Genomic DNA, 16,284 nt, shown 5'->3' on the forward strand with positions numbered 1-16,284 from the left:
CTTTCCTGTTTCAGCATTACAATGCCCTCGTGCGCATAGCGAGGTCCATACAGAAATGGTTTGTCAAGTTCAGTTTGGAAGAACTTGACTGGCCTGCACAGAGCCCCGACCTCGACCCCATCGAACACCTTTGGGATGAATTGGAACGCCTACTACGAGTCAGGCCTAATTGCCCAAAATCAGTGCCCAACCTCACTAGTGCTCATGTGGCTGAATGGAAGCAAGTCCCCACAGAAGTATTCAGACCACTTGACTTTTTCCACATTTTGTTACGGTACAGCCTTATTTTAAAAAAGTGTCTCAATCTACACACAATACCCCATAATGACAAAGGAAAATTGTATAAAAAAAATATCCCTACTCAGCCCACTCCCAGACAGTCTAAGCTAAATTCTTGCTTGAGAAATTGCTCTTTGCTAAGAAACGTTTTTTATTTTTGACCATTGTTAAATCAAAATCACAGTAAGGTACTTAATTGTTACCCTGTAATGATTTAATATTGAGAATGAAATCGCTGCATTGGACTTTTAACATTCACCTAAACCTTGCACTGTTGAATTAAGAGAACTTTAAAAAACTGTTGAACCTGAATCAATAGGGAGCTCAATAACACATTCTGCAGTATTACTACCACTACAGTCACTACTACTCTACTTCAGTCACTACTATTGGCATCCTAGAAATATAACACTGCTATGGAAGGCACTCGAGCTGATGTCATAAGGGCGATACAAATCTTCCGTAGGCAGCTCAGGGAAAATGGAGTGTGTCTGACTAAAACGATCTGACAAGGGGGTTTATAAATGCTAATAATGAGACCTGTTTCTGTCCGTCCTCTCACTGCAGAGTCGCAGTTGTCTCAAAGTCGTTTGAAGGGCAGACAGACAAGACTGAGGAATGGTATGGGACCCACTACAAACAGGAGCCCATCTCTGAGGAAGTCATCAAGGTGAGACTGAAATGCGTTCAAACTCAACAGATTTTCCATATTCTCATCACCCTATGGGTGAATCTCCGAAATCTTTGATTCCTCACGTCCTCTCCTTGCCTTATCCTCAAAACATATTGTAGAAGATTGGATTTTATTCTTCTGACATTTTCGTTCAATGCATTTTCAGTAAGAGGAGCAGAAACAAGGACACAAGGAATAGAGGACAGATTTGAGATTCACCCTGATCTGACTGGGCGTCTTTTTAAATCGTCAATTGGCAATGCTTAAATTGGCACTCTGCAATTACTACATCCATTTTTTAATTAATAATATACTGTACCTGTCAAAAGATTGGACTCATCTACTCATTTAAGGATTTTTCTTTATTTGTCCTATTTTCTACATTGTAGAACTATGAAATAACATATGGAATCATGTAGTAACCAAAAAAGTGTTAAACAAATCAAAATATATTTTAGGTTCTTCAAAATAGCCACCCTTTGCCTTGATGACAGCTTTGCACACTCTTGGCATTCTCAACTAGCTTCATGAGGAATTATTTTCCAACAGTCTTGAAGGAGTTCCCACATATGCTGAGCACTTGTTGGCTGCTTTTCCTTCACTCTGTGGTCCAACTCATCCCAAACCATCTCAATTGCGTTGAGTAAGGCTGATTGTGAATGCCAGGTCATCTGATGCAGCACTCATCACTCCTTGGTCAAATAGCCCTTACACAGCCTGGAGGTGTGTTGGGTCATTGAACTGTTGAAAAAACAAATGATAGTCCCACTAAGCGCAAACCACATGGGATGGTGTATCGCTGCAGAATGCTGTGGTAGCCATGCTGGTTAAGTGTGCCTTGAATTTTAAATAAATCAGTGTCACCAGCAAAGCACCATCACACCACCACCTCCGTGCTTCACTGTGGGAACCACACATGCGGAGATCATCTGTTCACCTACTCTGCGTCTCAAAGACACGGAGGTTGGAACCAAAAATTACACTTTTGGACTCATCAGACACATGGACAGATTTCCACCAGTCTAATGTCCATTGCTTGTGTTTCTTGGCCCAAACAAGTATCTTCTTAGTGGTGGGCTTTAGTAGTGGTTCATCTGCAGCAATTCAACCATGAAGGCCTGATTCACGCAGTCTCCTCTGAACAGTTGAAATGTGCCTGTTACTTGATACTGTGAAGCATTTATTTGGGCTGCAATCTGAGGCTGGTAACTCTAATGAACTTATCATCTGCAGTAGAGGTAACTCTTGCTCTTCCTTTCCAGTGGCGGTCCTCATGAGAGCCAGTTTCATCATACCGCTTGATGGTTTTTGCAACTGCACTTGAAGCAACTTTCAAAGTTCTTGAAATTTTCCAGATTGACTGACTTAATAATAATATGGACTTGGGCTTTTAGCCCTGTTTGATATCTTCAGAATACCACCGCTACCTTGTCACAAACACAACTGATTGGCTCAAACGCATTAAGGAAATAAATTGTTAATTGAAATGAATTTCAGGTGACTACCTCATACTACCTCCAAACTTTTGACTGGTACTGTATACCCACTGATTCTTGATGAACATCTTATACATGCCTTGTGAGCTTAATTCAACTTGTGTTCCCCTTCAGAAACCAACAAATAAGCCTGTTTTACTCCATTGTTTGTAAACAATGTAATTGTAAATAAACACTGTATAGTTTCAACCATGTTTTGAGGCTATGTTGATATTATGGATTGTCATAACATGCATCCATAGCTCTGTATGAATTTGAATGGTTACATTTTTCCAGCCACATACCAAAACAATTGGCGTTGTCTGCTTTTTTGTTGTTTGAACGGCAGATTCTCCAGGAATCGTCAGTCTATCCAATTGCTGTCACACATTCCCTAAATGATCTAAGGTTTATCATACCATTAACCACAAGCCATTTATTTTATTAGTAAGGCACTGATGATCCACTGTCAACACCCCAGTGGTGAATGATGTTTAAAGCCACAGATGGCTCAATAATTTGCAGACTTTTTTTCTATTCAGTGTAGTATCGGGGTTCAAATGTGTGATGGTTTAGCAATAGTGAAGTTTTGATAGTAATTTTACAGTAAGACTGACACTAGCACTGTGAATGTTCTCAATTCACTTTTCTGAAATAAATCCTTGGGCCACTAACTCCACAGAGCTTATGATGTTACAAAAGCTTTTGTGGAAGGCTTTAATAGGTCCTGGGCACTCTGGAGCGGGTTTTCATTATGATCTCTCTGTACTTTGCTCTATTCATCTTTCCCTTGATCCTGACTAGTCTCCCAGTCCTTGCTGCTGAAAAACATCCCCACAGCATGATGCTGCCACCACCATTCTTCACCGTAGGAATGGTGCCAGGTTTCTTCCAGACGAGACACTTGGCATTCAGGCCGAAGTGTTCAATCTTAGTTTCATCATGGTCTGAGAGTCTTTAGGTACCTTTTGGCAAACTCCAAGCAGGCTTTCATGTACCTTTTATTGAGGACTGGCTTCTGTCTGGCCACTCTACCATGAAGGCCTGATTTTCCTTCTGGAAGGTTCTCCCAGCTCCACAGAGGAGCTCTAGAGCTCTGTCAGAGTGACCATCGAGTTCTTGGTCAACTCCCTGACCAATGCCCTTCTCCCCCGATTGCTCAGTTTGGCTGGGCAGCCAGCTCTAAGAAGAGTCTTGGTGGTCCCAAACTACTTCCATTTAAGAATGATGGAGACCACTGTGTTTTTGGAGACCTTTTTTGGTAATCTTCCCCAGATCTGTTCCTCAACACAATCCAGTCTCTGAGCTCTACGGACAATTCCTTTGATCTCATGGCTTGGTTTTTTTCTCTGACATGCACTGTCAACTGTGGGACCTTTATATAGACAGGTGTGTGAAATCGGGTCCAATCATTTGAATTTACCACAAGTGGACTCCAAGCTATAGAAACATCTCAAGGATGATCAATGGAAACAGAATGCGCCTGAGCTCAATTTCAAGTCTCATAGCGATGAGTCTGAATACTTATGTTGAGGTATTTGCAAACATTTTTAAACCTGTTTCTGCTTTGTCATTATGGGGTATTGTGTGTAGATTGCTGAGGATCAGTTTCTTTAAGTCAATATTAGAATAAGGCTGTAACGTAACAAAATGTGAAAAAAGTCAAAGGGTCTGAATACTTTCTGAGGGAACTGTATCTACAGCCAACAACAGTCTATGTTTAAAAAATGTTTTTTAAATAATCTGGATGATTTCTTTTTTTAAAGATTCGGCCTTGTTATTGAGATTTTCATGCCTTTTCAGGATCAAAAGGGGACTTATGTGGTGGTTATGGCAGGGGTTGTGGCAATGGATGTGGTCGTCCCTTCGGCGCGGCTGAATTTTAAAGGCCCCCATCTTGACATTGTGGACACATTTTTGCGTTTTTCAGCTAATTTCCTTTAATTCTACAGTTTGCCATTGTGCTGAGATTTTGCCGTTTTAAAGCTAATTTCCTGAATTTTTCCCATGGCTAATGCAGTGCTCTTTTGCTCAAACATAATAACAAAATCAATACTGATAAATTCCAAAACACTGAATTTTCAATTCTCCATGACTGTCTATCTTTTATTTTGGTGATTGTTATTTCTCAAAGATTATATTATAAAACAAATATAAACGCCCATTGTCTCTTCTACATACTTTATACCTGGTTTTATCCGTAAAGTTTACACTGATTGTTTTTCCATCCTTGAATATATATATATATATATATATATATATAATATATTTTTTACACTTTGGACATGGGTGACCCGGAAAGAATTTCAATGGCAGAAAAATCCCTGCTTTTATACCGCCTTTGTACCGTATCGTGGTGTGTGTGTGTGTGTGTGTATATATATATATAGATATATATATATATCTATCACTTTCTGACCACTTCTTCCATGGCCAGACATGTATGAACATGTCTATTTAAATCAAAAGGGATGCTGTCAAAAAGTGATTAAATTCAAACGGATTTACCCTACAATGAAAAATGTGACTGTTTAAATGAAGAATGCAATCTGCTTTCTTGTAACCTGTAGCTATTCACTTAAAAGTAGCTAAGTAAAAAAAAGTTTAATAAATGGTTTTGACAGTATTGAAAATCATGCGATGAGTATTTCAAAATCTGGTATACTGCCAAACCCTAGTGTGTAGTTGGTTGCCACTGGACATAGTTGATCCTGCGTCATGTAGAATCTGCCTGGGACAGTTCGTCTGAGTTGCATCATCTATAGTTTATTGGCTATAGTTGGATAGATGTGTAGAAGCCTTTAGTCATGTATCAATAAATTCCCAACCCTTAACTTAGCAAGGAGGACTAGCTAAATTGTCTGTGTTTCAGAAATGGGGAAACGCTGACCTCAATGGCAAGTTCAAGCTGCCCATGAAGAACGAGTTCATTCCCACCAGCTTTGAGATCTACCCTCTGGAGAAGGACTCTCCTTCCGCTCCCACTCTAATCAAGGTAAGCCTCGCTCTGGATAAGAGCATCTGCTAATTGACTAAAATGTGAAATGTCAGGGTGTTGCATTTATCAAACTATTTTTACTTCATTCACCAAGCAGCTAGACCGAAAGCATAGCTGCATGTTTCAGGTGTCTGAATTTGTTCATAAGCTTTCATATGATAATGAGGAAACGGAGTCAGGATTGAGAAGTATTTCGTACTGTTGTTGTCAAGGTGTTCTGATCAGAGGATGTACGTGGTAACAACTGCTAACAGGTTGGAATCTCTTTTGAGCTATTAGCTTCAGTATTACAGTACATTGTTGACTGCGGTTCACAAACCAACAAAGTTCAAAAGCAGTTGTAGAGATTTGATCTACCTCCTTAAAAACAAGTACTACAGCCTGATATCTTCATATACTTTTTGCATGCCCTTTCCCCTCATTTGAATCTGTTGCTAATGTAATCATGCTTTTTTCCATCTTTTTCCTAGGACACCGCTATGAGCAAGGTGTGGTTCAAGCAGGATGACAAGTTTTTCCTACCAAAGGCATGCCTGAACTTTGAGTTCTTCAGGTTGGTATACAAACCACAGCCCATGTTCCAAGTTTCTGAGACGACGATGTGATACATCTTTTGTATTATTTTCCTCATACAAACAATTGTAGTTATAGGACTCAAATACTGCTATTTGAAATCGTATTAGGAAGGACCACATGGGAACCCACGTGTCCTGCTGATCCCTTCCCTTGAATTAATCAATGAATGTATAAGCAACATGGCTACTTTTTTTGTTTTTCAATTACAGTGATTTAGAGAGAGATGTGTTGTAGCTAACAGTTGATTCATCACTGCCATTTTTTTCTACAGCCCGTTTGCGTATGTGGACCCAATACATTGTAACATGGCCTATTTGTACCTGGAGCTCCTCAAGGACTCCCTCAACGAGTATGCATATGCAGCCGAGCTCGCCGGCTTGAACTATGACCTCCAAAATACCATCTATGGGATGTATGTAAGTATTAAAATTCCCCATCGCCCTCACGCCACCGCGATCCCAAACCCATCTGTTCCTCCCTCATGCATTCTCAACCTGGGCCTTCGTATCAGCCCTGGCTGCATCCTCCTCTTCATCCTTTCTTCTTTGAAACCGCCTCGTCAGAAATGCTAGACTTGACAGTTGTTCGTTTCCCATTCGTGGTGGCACTGTTTGGGTATGAACTTTAAAAACTAATTCGGTACAGTCCTCTGTCAGAGGCGGTTATTATTATTTTTTAATCTGATACAAAGGAATGGGAGATAGACAGTAAGTGGTTGTAGCCGTAGCATTAACCTACCATTTTAGTGGCAAAGTACTCCATCCCTCATTGGTGGACAGAAAAGCCGGTTGCGAGGCTGCATATACATACTCTTCTTAATCAATCTTCTCACCCTGCTCTGTCTTTTTGACCACGTTATCCCACCTCCCCTACCAACAATTATGTTTATTACATTTTTTTGGGGTCACTACCTATACTCAGACCCCCTGCACTGCAACATGACTGATCTGTTTCTCAGGTGATTTAAGAGTATACATATGCAGCCAGCCTTGCCGGGCTGGTCTATGGCAGCCTCAGGGAAGAATGCCATCCTCGTAAGTACAGTGTCCGTCTGACAGTCCCCCTAATAGCTAGGGGAAAAGAGGGAGGGCCCATCTTTTTGAAATGTTTATTTAACTAGGCGCAAGTCCAGTTATTAAGAACAAATTCTTATTTATCCATCTTAAGGTTCTGAGTGTGGAAGACTGTGTCTTCCGTCTATCTACGCCATTTGTTTCTGTGTGTTAGTCTGTCTGTAGGAAGATGTGGAGGTCCTAGAAGGTCCCCTTTCCTATGTTCTCTCCGTTTATGTAGGGACTTGTGGTTTCACTGCAAGGATGGCCAAATGTAGTCTTCAAGGAATGCCGTTTAAGTGATATGAAGTTGAACATCAACTATGAATTTATCCAATACTTATCTGACAACAGAGTAAGTTCAACTGATCAGGTCTGGGTTAAAATATGAACTATAATATCAGCAGACTGCCTGTCTTGAAGGACACGTTTGGCCCCGTTGATTTCACTGAATCACTCCGAAAACACACCCCATCTAATACACCTAGATAGAGCGTCATACATTCTCTCAAATTTTGATATTTTAATTTATCTTTGGCATCCATTTCGAAATTCTCTGTGCGGTCAATGTCAGCCAGATTGTAGAACAGTAAGTGTCTCCTTCACAAGTCCTAAAGGAATAAAGCTGAAAACACTGCTTATCCTCTGAAAAATGTATAGGTACTGTAAGTTCTTTGAATTCTCCAGTCCGGCCAATCACACATACCTAGCTAACTTTATGATGGGGTGTTTATCTTTGTATTAAGGTTTTCCGAGCTTCACCAGTAATAGAGTTGCGTCGGCACAAACTAACTGGGGACTCATCAAGGGTAATGATGTTGGAAGAGATTTACAGTTAACTGGTGTCAGTATGTGTGTGTCAGCGAGAACGAGAAAGGGGAGGTATTATATTATAATAGAGAGCGAAACGCTGTAGCCTGAGGGTATTTCCGATTCATGAAGGGGCCCGAATGTTTGGATGATATTGCAAAGCGGAGCTTCATATAACCTTGACTGGGCTCTGCCTATGCATGGTGTTGTTGGTTTGGTAAATTTACACGCATACACACACCACTCACTGCATCACTTATTGTTAGTTGGTCACAGAACTCGATGAATAAGGGTAATGCATTTGCAGTTGATGGTAATGAGCAATGCTTGCTTTGTAGAGTTGAGTAGTTGGCTACAGACCCATAATATGGTCATTGCAGTGGCAGCAATGCAGGGTTGGAACCCTGTGCTAACGGGCTAGTGTGTGATGCCACAGTCATTAGCGTGGATGCTAGCGCGGTCAGTGAAAGTCACAGCAGAGGCACCTTCATGGCCCAGCCTGCCTCTCTCTGCTGTGTGTGTGAGGGGCCATTTCACAGACTGTACTCAGGACTCAGCCAGCACTCCGTGTCCTCTGACAGATAGTGGTTGGCATTATGCTGAGTGGAGTCATTGTCCTAGAGGAAGGGCCAGGGCAGGAAGAGAGGTTTGGGAGGTTGGTCTAAAACACTACTACCTTTAGTTTCCCTAACCGATAGGGCTGTTTATTCATCTGCACACACATTTTACTGTTCTTTCCTACAGGCTCTATGCCACATCAAGTTATGTTCACCTTTTTTCTCTTTTCCTCTTCCTTCCATCTCCTTCCCACAGCTCTCAGTGAAGGGCTACAATGACAAGCAGCACATCCTGCTGAAGAAGATCATTGAGAAGATGGCCGCGTTTGAGATTGATGAGAAACGCTTTGACATCATCAAGGAAGCGGTAAGCTGAGCCCCGCCGCCCAGTTTAAAACTCCTCGGGCTATGAAATCATAACGGATCGAAGCTGACGTTGGTTTTTGAATGTTTGATTCTGCTATTGTGTTTGACCCCATGGTGCACACAAACTACCCTTGTATTGTGTTTAACCCCTGATATGATTGGGCTGAGCGTTGATCCCTATTGCCCTTTGACCGCTCCTCCAGTATATGAGGTCACTGAACAACTTCAGGGCGGAGCAACCCCACCAGCATGCCATGTACTACCTGCGTCTGCTGATGACAGAGGTGGCCTGGACCAAAGACGAGCTCAAGGAGGCTCTAGACGGTGAGCCGTTCTCACTCTAACTCCACACACCCACCTACACACACACGGGCACGTGTACGTACGCACATACTCTTCTCTCCCTATCTCTCCCCTGCTCTCATTTGAATGCTCAGCCAGTTTGAGCTCCTCCATGAGCTGCAGTCATTTCTCTGCAGTGAAAATATCACCGTAGGAAGAGGAGCAGATGTATTGTCTGTACGTTCAGTACATTATGCGTTCGCAATGTCCTGTGTAACACTTGAGGCCGAGTTCACCTTGGGGAAAAGACTGCATTTCTGTCTTTTCATTATTACCTCAAACTTGTCCCTATTTCACCTGCCTAGTGCTAGGGTTGTGACAATATCAGTATCGCTATATAATTTCCATGTAAAAAATAAATACACGAAGCAGACCAAACTCTTTGCTTCTTTAAAAAAAAAAACCTGCCCTAGGTAAAATATTGTGTCTGATGGATGGCTTGGAAAATGTGACTCTGGGTGACAAAATAACTGGTCACTTTAATAATGGAACACTGGTCACTTTAATAATGTTTACATACTGTTTTACCCATTTCATATGTATATACTGTATTGTAGCCACGTCCATCCTACTCAACTAAATCAAATAAAATCAAATTTTATTTGTCACATACACATGGTTAGCAGATGTTAATGCGAGTGTAGCGAAATGCTTGTGCTTCTAGTTCCGACAATGCAGTAATAACCAACAAGTAATCTAACTAACAATTCCAAAACTACTGTCTTGTACACAGTGTAAGGGGATAAAGAATATGTACATAAGGATATATGAATGAGTGATGGTACAGAGCAGCATAGGCAAGATACAGTAGATGGTATCGAGTACAGTATATACATATGAGATGAGTATGTAAACAAAGTGGCATAGTTAAAGTGGCTAGTGATACATGTATTACATAAGGATACAGTCGATGATATAGAGTACAGTATATACGTATGCATATGAGATGAATAATGTAGGGTAAGTAACATATAAGGTAGCATTGTTTAAAGTGGCTAGTGAAATATTTACATCATTTCCCATCAATTCCCATTATTAAAGTGGCTGGAGTTGAGTCAGTGTCAGTGTGTTGGCAGCAGCCACTCAATGTTAGTGGTGGCTGTTTAACAGTCTGATGGCCTTGAGATAGAAGCTGTTTTTCAGTCTCTCGGTCCCAGCTTTGATGCACCTGTACTGACCTCGCCTTCTGGATGATAGCGGGGTGAACAGGCAGTGGCTCGGGTGGTTGATGTCCTTGATGATCTTTATGGCCTTCCTGTGACATCGGGTGGTGTAGGTGTCCTGGAGGGCAGGTAGTTTGCCCCCGGTGATGCGTTGTGCAGACCTCACTACCTATTGCTGTACATATACTATTCTATCCATATATTCTTCAGATATACTATATATTCAATCCACATACTGTCCATGGTGTCTATACATCACATAATACCAGTCAAAAGTTTGGAAAGACCTACTTCTCAAGGGTTTTTCTTTATTTTTACTATTTTCTAGATTGTAGAATAATAGTGAAGACATCGCAACTATGAAATAACGCATATGGAATTATGTAGTAACCAAAAACCAAAAGATTGTTAAACAAATCAAATATATTTTATATTCTTGAAAGTAGCCACCCTTGATGACAGCTTTGCACACTCCTGGCATTCTCTCAACCAGCTTCATGAGGAATTATTTTCCAACAGTCTTGAAGGAGTTCCCACATGCTGAGCACTTGTTGGCTGTTTTTCCTAAACTGTGCGTCCAACTCATCCCAAACCATCCCAATTGGGTTGAGGTTGGGTGACTGTGGAGGCCAGGTCATCTGATGCAGCACTCATCACTCCTTCTTGTTCAAATAGCCCTTACACAGCCTGGAGGTGTGATGGGTGATTGTCCTGTTGAAAAACAAATGACAGTTCCAATAAGCGCAAACCAGATTACTTCTCTTTTGACAAGATCATCAAGTTTTGAGGGAGCGTGCAATTGGCATTCTGACTGCAGGAATGCCCACCAGAGCTGTTGCCAGAGAATTGAATGTTCATTTTCTACCATAGAATTTGGCAGTACGTCCAACCGGCCTCACAACCGCAGACCACATGTAACCACACCAGACCAGGACCTCCATATCTGGCTTCCAGCCACCCGGACAGCTGATGAAACTGAGGATTATTTCTGTCTGTAATAAAGCCCTTTTGTGGGGGAAAACTCTGTCGTTCTGATTGGCTGGGCCTGGCTCCCCAGTGAGTGGGCCTATGCCCACCCATGGCTGTACCCCTGCCCAGTCATGTGAAATCCATAGATTAGGGCCTAAAGCATATTTAGGGCCTAAAGCATATTTCAATTGACAGATGTCCTTATATGAACAATAACGCTGTAAATTATTGCATGTTGCGTTTATGGTGTGGGGTGGCAATTCTTTGGGGGGCCGCACAGCCCTCCATGTGCTCGCCAGAGGTAGCCTGACTGCCATTAGGTACCGAGATGAAATCCTCAGACCCCTTGTGAGACCATATGCTGGTGCGGTTGGCCCTGGGTTCCTCCTAATGCAAGACAATGCTAGACCTCATGTGGCTGGAGTGTGTCAGCAGTTCCTGCAAGAGGAAGGCATTGATGCTATGGACTGGCCCGCCCGTTCCCCAGACCTGAATCCAATTGAGCACATCTTGGACATCATGCCTCGCTCCATTCACCAACGCCACGTTGCACCACAGACTGTCCAGGAGTTGGCGGATGCTTTAGTCCAGGTCTGGCAGAAGATCCCTCAGGAGACCATCCGCCACCTCATCAGGAGCATGCCCCAGGGAGGTCATACAGGCACGTGGAGGCCACACACACTACTGAGCCTCATTTTGACTTGTTTTAAGGACCTTACCTCAAAGTTGGATCAGCCTGTAGTGTGGTTTTCCACTTTAATTTTGAGTGTGACTCCAAATCCAGACCTCCATGGGTTGATAAATTTGATTTCCATTGATCATTTTGTGTGATTTTGTTGTCAGCACATTCAACTATGTAAAGAGAAAAGTATTTAATAAGAATATTTCATTCAGATCTAGTATGTGTTATTTTAGTGTACCCTTTAATTTTTTTGAGCAGCAGTGTATTTTTGGTCACTGTATATGTATTTATATTCTGGACTTAGCTATTATTTTGTAATTTATTTATTTTTACTTTTTAAATTTGTGTGTATTAGGTATTACTGCACTGTCGCTACACCCACAATATCTGCTAAACATGTGTATGCGACAACTAAAATCTGATGTTTGTTTCTAACATTAGGGCTGTTTTCCTAAAGAAGTTAAATCTGCGTAGTGTTTTGTTTCCCAACCGCGATACTAACAAGTATCGCGATACTGTTATCTTCCCAGCTCTACCTAGTGCCTATGTGTTTAGTTAGTGCCCTTGTTGCCCTTCTCTGGGTCTCCAGTCTTTCACAGATCCCTGTACCTGGTTTTTACAGACCAGCTACTGCTGTGTGTGCCCCCTTCCCTACTATTCTCCCATCCTTCCCCAGTCACTCATCCCTGGCTGCTCATCCACCACCTCTCACCACTATCTGAATGAATCTGGGTCAGACACTGTGAATTCAGATTGACCAACATACGCAAAGAGGAAGTGTGTTGTGTTTGTGTCTGCATGTCTCCACGTTTGGGTGAGTGTGTTTGTGTACGTACATTTCTGCCCGCGCTGGCGACAGGAATGATATGCGGTGGCAGCAACAGCCTGCATGACTGATGCTTTTGATTCTGTCCCGATTTGTATAGATTTAGAATGATAGCTCTGTGATTGAGTCCTCCAGTCTGAATCTGTCTTCCAGATGTCACTCTCCCCCGCCTCAAGGCCTTCATACCTCAACTATTGTCACGGTTACACATCGAGACCCTTCTCCATGGCAACATCACCAAGGAGGTGAGTTTGAAGTTACCTTCCAGTGGACTGACTTCATTTGTAAATGGCAGACACACACACACACACACACAGCAAGACATTTGATGAATGGAATGTGGATATGTTCTATAACTGCTTATACGGTTAGCCGCTCCTCTCCCATATAGGTTCTAAGTGGAATGCTTTTCTGTCCACTAGCAGTGTCACAGAAGGTGAACACACTGTCGAACCCTGATAAGATCCTCCGATCAAATGACACTTTATAAAAGATCCCAGCCATCGACGAACAGTCTCCCTTATGTCTGGTAATGATGCCCAGTAGAGGGATGTCACAGTCTAGTGGAGAGGGAATTGGATGCACCAGCGGGGGCAATGGTCCATTTCATCACCATAGAGACTCACCGTGCACTGCACCTATTACCTTAGATGGAGCTTTTACTGCGTGGACAGAATTATTGTAGCAGTGTTCCGATTCAGTTGAACGAACCTATAGATACGTATCTGCTATGGAAAGGAGGTATCTTGACACATTTAAAAGGTGGATTACAACACTGATTTATGTCATTTGCACCTCTCACTTTGCTCTCTCGATCTCTTTCTCCAGTCTGCTCTAGACATGATGCAGATGGTTGAGGACACGCTTATGAATCAAGCCCACACCAAGCCCCTCCTACCAAGCCAGTTGATTCGCTACAGGGAGGTGCAGGTGCCAGATGGTAGGCCAAGTGCACTGCCTATCATTCCCTTCACCTCCATGTAACTTCGTCATGCCTGTCCCCATTGTGACCATGCTGAAGGTTTCTTACCCAACAGTCTGGCCTGTGCTTGTGTAACACCTCAGTGTTAATGCCCCTCCAATGTCCAAGGGAGAAAGTCTCACCTACAAAGGGGAAACAGACATCACTAGGCAATACAATACACACACTTTTCCTTAACCACTTACACAAACTCACACAGCACCACAGCACAACAACACACACAGTGCCTGTGCACTCTTTTCTTAATGACATTAAGTAACTTGAGCACAGAGGAGAGGAAAATCATGGCTGTCTGGGCCTCCTGGAAACATCCTGGATCCAGTCGGCCAGCCAGCCTCAAACTGAAATAACTGAACAAACACAAACTGAACTAACCTTTGAACGGAGTAGGATTTGGAGATGGAGGTGTCGGAGGGTAGGGCTGCCGTCTTATCGGCTCTTAACCAACGATACTATTTTGTTTGTTTTTTCATGTTGTTCGTAACTTGTTTTGTACATAATGTTGCTGCTACTGTCTCTTATGACTGAAAAGAGCTTCTGGACATTAGAACTGAGATTACTCACCTCAAACTGGACGAGGAGTTCGTCTTCAATGAGTCGGACGCGAGGGATATACTATCTACACCTGACCAGGTCCAGATCCCCGTGATTCGCTGGAAAAGGAAATGTAGGTTTCGCGGAAAGAGATCAGGATGCCTTGCGAGGATCAGGCGACGAGTGGCCAATCTGCCCTTGCCTTCCGTTCTGCTAGCTAACGTTCAATCACTGGAAAATAAATGGGACGAGCTGAAAGCACTTATATCCTACCAACGGAACATTAAAAACTGTAATATATAATGTTTCACGAGTCGTGGCAGAACGATGACATTAAGAACATACAGCTGGCGGGTTATACACACTATCGGCAGGACAGAACAGCAGCCTCTGGTAAGACACGGGCCTATGCATTTATGTAAACAACAGCTGGTGCACGATATCTAAGGAAGTCTCAAGGTTTAGCTCGCCTTAAATCGTTTTTTACCAAATTTCTATCAGCATGTTAAATGTGCAACCAAAGGGAAAACATTTCTAGACCACCTTTAATCCACACACAGAGATGCGTACAAAGTTCTCCCTTGCCCTCAATTTGGCAAATCTGATTCCTGCTTATAAGCAAAAATTAATGCAGGAAGCACCAGTGACTCGGTCTATAAGAAAGTGGTCAGTTAAAGCAGATGCTAAGCTACAGGACTGTTTTGCTAGGACAAACTGGAATATGTTCCGGGATTCTTCCGATGGCATTGAGGAGTACACCACATCAGTCACTGGCTTTATCAATAAGTGCATCGAGGACATCGTCCCCACAGTGACTGTATGTACATACCCCAACCAGAAGCCATGGATTACAGGCAACATACGCACTGAGCTAAAGGGTAGAGCTGCCACTTTCAAGGAGTGGAACTCTAACCCGGAAGCTTATAGGAAATCCCGCTATGCCCTCCGACGAAGCATCAAACAGGCAAAGCGTCAAGACAGAATTGTACTACACCGGCTCCGATGCTCGTCGGATGTGGCAGGGTTTGCAAACTATTACAGACTACAAAGGGAAGCACAGCTGAGAGCTGACACAAGCCTACCAGACAAGCTAAATAAATTATATGCTGGATTCGGGGCAAGTAACACTGAAACATGCATGAGAGCATCAGCTGTTCCGGACGACTGTGTGATCACTCTCTCCACAGCCGATGTGAGGACGTGTAGGACGTGTACTCCGAGCATGCACTGACCAACTGGCAAGTGTCTTTACTGACATTTTCAACCTCTTCCTGTCTGAATCTGTAATACCAACATATTTCAAGGAGAACACCATAGTCCCTGTGCCCAAGAACACTAGGGTATCCTACCGACCCATAGCACTCACGTTTGTAGCCATGAAGTGCTTTGATAGGCTGCTCATGGCTCACATCAAATCAAATGTATTTATATAGCCCTTCGTACATCAGCTGATATCTCAAAGTGCTGTACAGAAACCCAGCCTAAAACCCCAAACGGCAAGCAATGCAGGTGTAGAAGCACGGTGGCTAGGAAAAACTACCTAGAAAGGCCAAAACCTAGGAAGAAACCTAGAGAGGAACCAGGCTATGTGGGGTGGCCAGTCCTCTTCTGGCTGTGCCGGGTGGAGATTGTAACAGAACATGGCCAAGATGTTCAAATGTTCATAAATGACCAGCATGGTCATATAATAATAATAATCACAGGCAGAACAGTTGAAACTGGAGCAGCAGCACGGCTAGGTGGACTGGGGACAGCAAGGAGTCATGTCAGGTAGTCCTGAGGCATGGTCCTAGGGCTCAGGTCCTCCGAGAGAGAGAAAGAGAGAGAATTAGAGAGAGAATACTTAAATTCACACAGGACACCGGATAAGACAGGAGAAGTACTCCAGATATAACAAACTGAACAAACATCAACACCATTATCCCAGAAACGCTAGACCTACTCCAATTTGCATACCACCCCAACAGATCCACAGACGATGCAATCTCTATTGCACTCTA

General features: G+C 42.8%; 1 protein-coding gene across 2 annotated transcripts in view; it reads left to right on the forward strand.

Moving 5' to 3' along the window:
* Positions 1–16,284, forward strand: part of LOC139410065 (insulin-degrading enzyme) — a 46,740-nt gene that overhangs the window by 19,070 nt on the left and 11,386 nt on the right. For both annotated transcript variants that reach the window (XM_071155505.1, XM_071155512.1), the window contains exons 12-19: positions 847–949; positions 5,300–5,422; positions 5,896–5,978; positions 6,273–6,417; positions 8,677–8,787; positions 8,990–9,110; positions 12,922–13,013; positions 13,597–13,708. In XM_071155505.1, coding sequence (XP_071011606.1) covers positions 847–949; positions 5,300–5,422; positions 5,896–5,978; positions 6,273–6,417; positions 8,677–8,787; positions 8,990–9,110; positions 12,922–13,013; positions 13,597–13,708 — 890 coding nt within the window. The remainder of the gene's footprint in view (positions 1–846; positions 950–5,299; positions 5,423–5,895; positions 5,979–6,272; positions 6,418–8,676; positions 8,788–8,989; positions 9,111–12,921; positions 13,014–13,596; positions 13,709–16,284) is intronic.

The sequence above is a fragment of the Oncorhynchus clarkii genome, chromosome 1 (genome assembly GCF_045791955.1).
Source record: "Oncorhynchus clarkii lewisi isolate Uvic-CL-2024 chromosome 1, UVic_Ocla_1.0, whole genome shotgun sequence".
Classification (NCBI taxonomy): Eukaryota; Metazoa; Chordata; class Actinopteri; order Salmoniformes; family Salmonidae; genus Oncorhynchus; species Oncorhynchus clarkii.